This window comes from Montipora capricornis, chromosome 7, assembly GCF_036669925.1.
Source record: "Montipora capricornis isolate CH-2021 chromosome 7, ASM3666992v2, whole genome shotgun sequence".
NCBI classification, from domain to species: Eukaryota; Metazoa; Cnidaria; class Anthozoa; order Scleractinia; family Acroporidae; genus Montipora; species Montipora capricornis.
Window position 1 is genome coordinate 39,159,318 of NC_090889.1, and position 5,000 is coordinate 39,164,317.

Below are 5,000 nucleotides of genomic sequence, written 5' to 3' on the forward strand. Positions count from 1 at the left end.
TTGGCCTCGTTCTTTTTTTGCGTGTTTATGGACCTCGACTTCGTCTCGGTCCATAAACACGCAAAAAAGAACTTGGCCAATATCCAGTCATCTTGACCTCACGCTTGGCCAATAACCCATACATCCCGTCCAACACTCCAGCCTACACTCCTTCTCTCTTCCACATTTTCTCTTGGGTTAGTTTATTTCCTTTCCCCGTTATAAGCTATTAGGCAGTTCCACTCTCTTTCGCCGTGATTTTTCGTAATTTCGATTCCCCATGAAGACCTTATTAACTGTCTCTTTAGTTTCATGTAACTGCGCTTGAGCCACATGTGCTGGCATCAAAAATTATTTAATTCTTAGAGAACAGAATGGAGGTCGAGGGGAAACTTTGCTTGTTTTGTTTTTGGACAGAAGACATTTTCCTCAGTGATCTAAGCAATAAATGGAAGCGAATTTTATGGTCAGGCCCTTACCGGTTATCTTTTGTAAAATTATGCGCGCTTTCCATTCGATCCCAAGTTTTAGTTAAATTTTCAATAATTTCATTACATTCATTACATAATTCATTTTAAACAGATTAAAAGCCGTTGGAATTCGCTTAAATGTCTCTGAAATGTACAATGTGCACTAAAATATGTAGCTGGTTGAGGAAGAACATGCTGCTTATTTCAGTAATAAGAGAATCTCGGGCTTTGGCCAACTGGGCTGCAAAATTGCTGCAGACGTTCATGATACTAAAATAATTGGTGTTACACGGGCTTATGGTTATGTTCTGTGTGTTCGCCTCTTTCGTTCAATAATTACCTGCTGGTTTTAGTCCATTTTCAATTTCAGATTTAAATTCTCTATGCTCGCGTCCATCGCAATAGGACCAGTCATCTTCAATAACATATTGCAGCCCATCTGTAAATTCAAACTCACCCTGTAGGAAGTAATACATCAGCAAAGTTAGTTTAGTTGTGTCATACACACATACATACATACATACATACATACATACATACATACATACATACATACATACATACATACATACATATAATAGATATAAAGGGAGACACAATTCAAGAAAGCCACAATACGCTCAGTCGAGAAAATGAGTGAAAAGGTAATCTATATGGGAAGCACAATATCACAGCGGAATATCTTTGTCGAAGTCACAAACATGTCCGGCAAGCCTCTTTCAAAAATACTATAATTTACCCTTTGTTTGCCCTTGAACATTTTGCATAAGCATTGTTTCAGTTTCTCAGTCTTGAGACTTGAGAATGTTCGCAAGAGAAAAATAAAAACAATGCTTTGGAGGGAAAACAAAGAGTATTATGGTATTTTTGAAAGTGGCCTATAGAGCTGCACATCATTCATGGTACTTTGCATACCACGTCACAATGTGTTGCAAGGTGTGTTCTGGTTGATGTCGTGGTTAGAGGGTCAAGTTGTTATGCCTACGCCATAGTTAATAGATGTAGGCTGGTTATAAAACTCGACAAGTTTCTTTGTTTCATGTCTTTGTTAAGTTCGCTTTTTTGGCCTTGACCTTGCATCTTGAGCCTGCACAAAACCCGACAAAAACACGCTTTTTTCGGCAGGATAACCAATCAAAAGCTTCGACTGATTTATTCGAAATTAACTTGCGAACCAAAAACAAAAGATTGTGCAGGGTCACGGTCGGTTCAACATCTAATTGCTACTGTATTGTTCCTGCTTTTGAAATTCCCAGGGTTTCATAACCAGTCCCTAGATTAACTATGCCTACACCAAGTGATGTGGTGGTCATCATGGCGCTGTCTAGAGGAATCTTCGTTTACATTTTTTCCTCTTAGCAAAAGCCCTTGAAAATTCCAAGTTTTAATAAGCATGTAATGAGTTGATTAGGGCTTTGGTCAACCAAGCACTTAACGGTTTTTTTAAGGTAAGGTAAAGGGTTAAGTCTGCATACGAGCCAAGTGGCCCATCAGGCCGGAGCTTATCCCGGTTTCCATGGCATGAAGCGAGTAGGAGTATTTGTACTCCCCCCTGGATGGGATGCCAGTCCATCGCAGGGTTACCCCCAGCATTTCGCCGGTACCCATTTATGCACCTGCTGGGTGGAAGTAAAGTGTCTTGCCCAAAAAAACAACACAATGTTCCCGGCCAGGACCCGAACCCGGACCATTCGCGCCGGAGTCGAGCACTCTAACCTTTGAGACCACCGCGCCTCCCACACTGACAACTGATAATTTGATCGTTATCAAAGCCAAAAGGCTTAAATTGCACATCTGATTGCGTTTAGCAAGTTCTTGTTGCCTTCTGGCAGCAAACTCGTTTGTTAATGAGACAAAATTTAAACCGTGAATGACGTCAACAAAGATTCGCCTAATAGCCAGTATCAAAAATACCACCATAATGCTCTTGGTTTGTCTTGGTACCATTGTAAGTCCCAGGAGAAAATCAAAACAGTGCTTATGCACAATCTTGGAGGGACAAACGAAGGGTGTTATGGCATTTTTGATACTGGCTAATTGGACAACGTACCCGAAATCATCAGCACCAAATTAGACTTAAATTGTTGGAAAACTGAATTGAATTAGATTTATGGCCCAATCTCCTCATGCGTTTCACATTTTCAGGGCTAAGATACCATCCTTTCCTCGTTCTGGCTCCAGTTGTTCAAAAACTGTGCAATCCATATTTTGAGATTCCCCAAATCACAACAGATCTTTTAGAAATCCCCCCTCTTAATCAGAAATAAAAACATGCCCCCCCCCCCCCATCTTCATACACACACAGACAGACGTTAAGGTAATATACAGAAATGACCAGAAAATAAGCAGAATAGCCAAGTATACTCTATAGAGGAAATTTCATTGGGCTGTCTTATATCCGTATTCACCTCACTGATGTTTGTTTCTAACAATATAAACAAGAGCGTTAAAAAGTGTTGTGAATTCCGCTCTGGTGTCGTACCTACGCCAGCCAGTCTGAAGACAGGTACCTCGAAGTCGGAATGGATTGCCTCCCCGATCGCGTGCACGTACCAGAAACAGGAACATAATCAAATGCTTCCTCATTATCAGTTTCAACAAGAGTCACTACTTCATCACCACCGCCATCATCACCTGGCTCGTCATTCTCGTCATCTTCATCCTCATAATCACTTTCTTCTTCGTAACATTGCTCCACAATGTTATCTTCATTAAAGTGGGCCTTGATCCGCATAATCTTGTTTTTTTTTCCTTTCCCGTAAGCAATAGGTTATGGTGCCTCAAATATTTCACTAGTTCGTCTGTGTAGCGTTGATTTAACTTTTCATACGAAGTAGTCAGTCCATTCCAATCATAGTCATCATACTGTTTTGCTTGTCGAGCCTGTTTGTCATTTGTTCGTTGGTTTTAACGAATGGCACTAGATCGTTGCAGAGTCAAAAGGTGATTGACGTACTCTCTAACATAATTTTCTTTCAACGATGTATTTCTTACAAAACTCGTCAATGGTGTCTGGTTCACCAATCAAATCTTTCGATTAAAATATGTGCAACTAATTTGCGAATCCGTGCGAATAGAAAACAAAAGACTTTGCACTGTCACGTTTAATTAGCCATTATCAAAAATACCATGACACTCTTTGTTGTCACAATCGATGTTGAATTAGCCATTATCAAAAATACCATTCTCTATTTTCGAATTCCCCATAATACACTTTGTTTGCCCCCCAAATTTTGCATAAACCATTGTTTTCAAATGCTCTTGGGAATATGCAGTGTCCCCAAGAGCATTTGAAAACAATAGTTTATGCAAAATTTGGGGGGCAAACAAAGTGTATTATGGGAAATTCGAAATAGAGAATGACACTCTTTGCTTGTCCCGCCAAAATTTTAGCATTGTTTCCAGTTTCTCTTGGGACCATTGTAAGTCCCAAGAGAAAATATAAACAATTCACTACTTGCACAATCCCATACTACACCCTCTATTACCCCCCAAAACTTTTGCATAACCATTGTTTGCAATTTCTCCTGGGACATTTTCATGTCGAAAAAACAATGCCTATGCAGATTTTTGAGGGGGTAAAAGAGGTGTATTGTGGGATCGTGCAAGTAGTGAATTGTTTATATTTTCTCTTGGGACTTAAAATGATCCCAAGAGAAACTGGAAACAATGCTTATGCAAAATTTTGGCGGGACATTCAACATCGATTGCGATAACATCGCTCTCGCTTTTGCAGGTTTTAAGGTTTCAACCAGTCCCCCGATTAACTTTGCTGAAACGATGCAGTTATCCATACTTTAGTTCTTTAAAGTAGTGCTATCGTGATGGAGGTGGAACAAGCACCTAAATTTTATGAAGAATGCATTTAGACGTACCTCCGTCGCCTTGCCTTTTTCAAATTTTCCGGTATATTTCACACCCAAGTCTGGAAACTGTATTATCCCTTCGCCATGAAACCTACAGAAGGAGTTACAATGCAAGGTAAACAGGGCTACCGAAGCTAAATAGGGTTAGCTAATTTTATTCAGTCACTTTCTTTCACTTCACTAGAGTTTCATCATAATCTTTGGAGGTCAGACGCAACCTTAGCGGAGGCCAGACCACACAAAACCAAGAGCTCCGTGCAGTACTTTTGGTAGACTTTCATATACCGGACTATAATGGCGCAAGACAAAAGAACCACTGTTCTTCTGATTAGGCCTTCCTTTCGGGTTTGAACACGTGACTTCGCGATGCCGGTGCGGTGCTCTGACCAACTGAGCTACGAAGCCACTGATGTTGTGAGCTGGTGATTTGTGGGCATCGCAAGGTCACGGATTCAAACCCCGTTGACGTCCTGAGATTTTCATTCTTCTGTACGCAATTGCTAAAATTGAGTCCATAGGAACATAGCTTCACTTGATTTCATTTTAGATCAGATAATAATATACATGAAAAATTACTCGATTCTGATTGGCTGAGCGCAGTGCAGTGCAAAAAGTGTAATACCAGTGCAAATTACACATCGAAATTCTGGATTATGATTCGCTAATAAACAATAGGGTTTGGTAG

The 5,000-nt window shown here is 40.2% G+C and overlaps 1 protein-coding gene across 2 annotated transcripts in view; it reads right to left on the reverse strand.

Annotated features, from left to right (window-relative positions):
* LOC138057943 (MORN repeat-containing protein 5-like) overlaps positions 1-5,000 on the reverse strand; it is a 32,969-nt gene that overhangs the window by 4,757 nt on the left and 23,212 nt on the right. For both annotated transcript variants that reach the window (XM_068903846.1, XM_068903845.1), the window contains 2 exons: positions 4,325-4,406; positions 790-907 (listed from right to left, as the gene is read on the reverse strand). In XM_068903846.1, the coding sequence (XP_068759947.1) occupies positions 790-907; positions 4,325-4,406 (200 nt within the window). The remainder of the gene's footprint in view (positions 1-789; positions 908-4,324; positions 4,407-5,000) is intronic.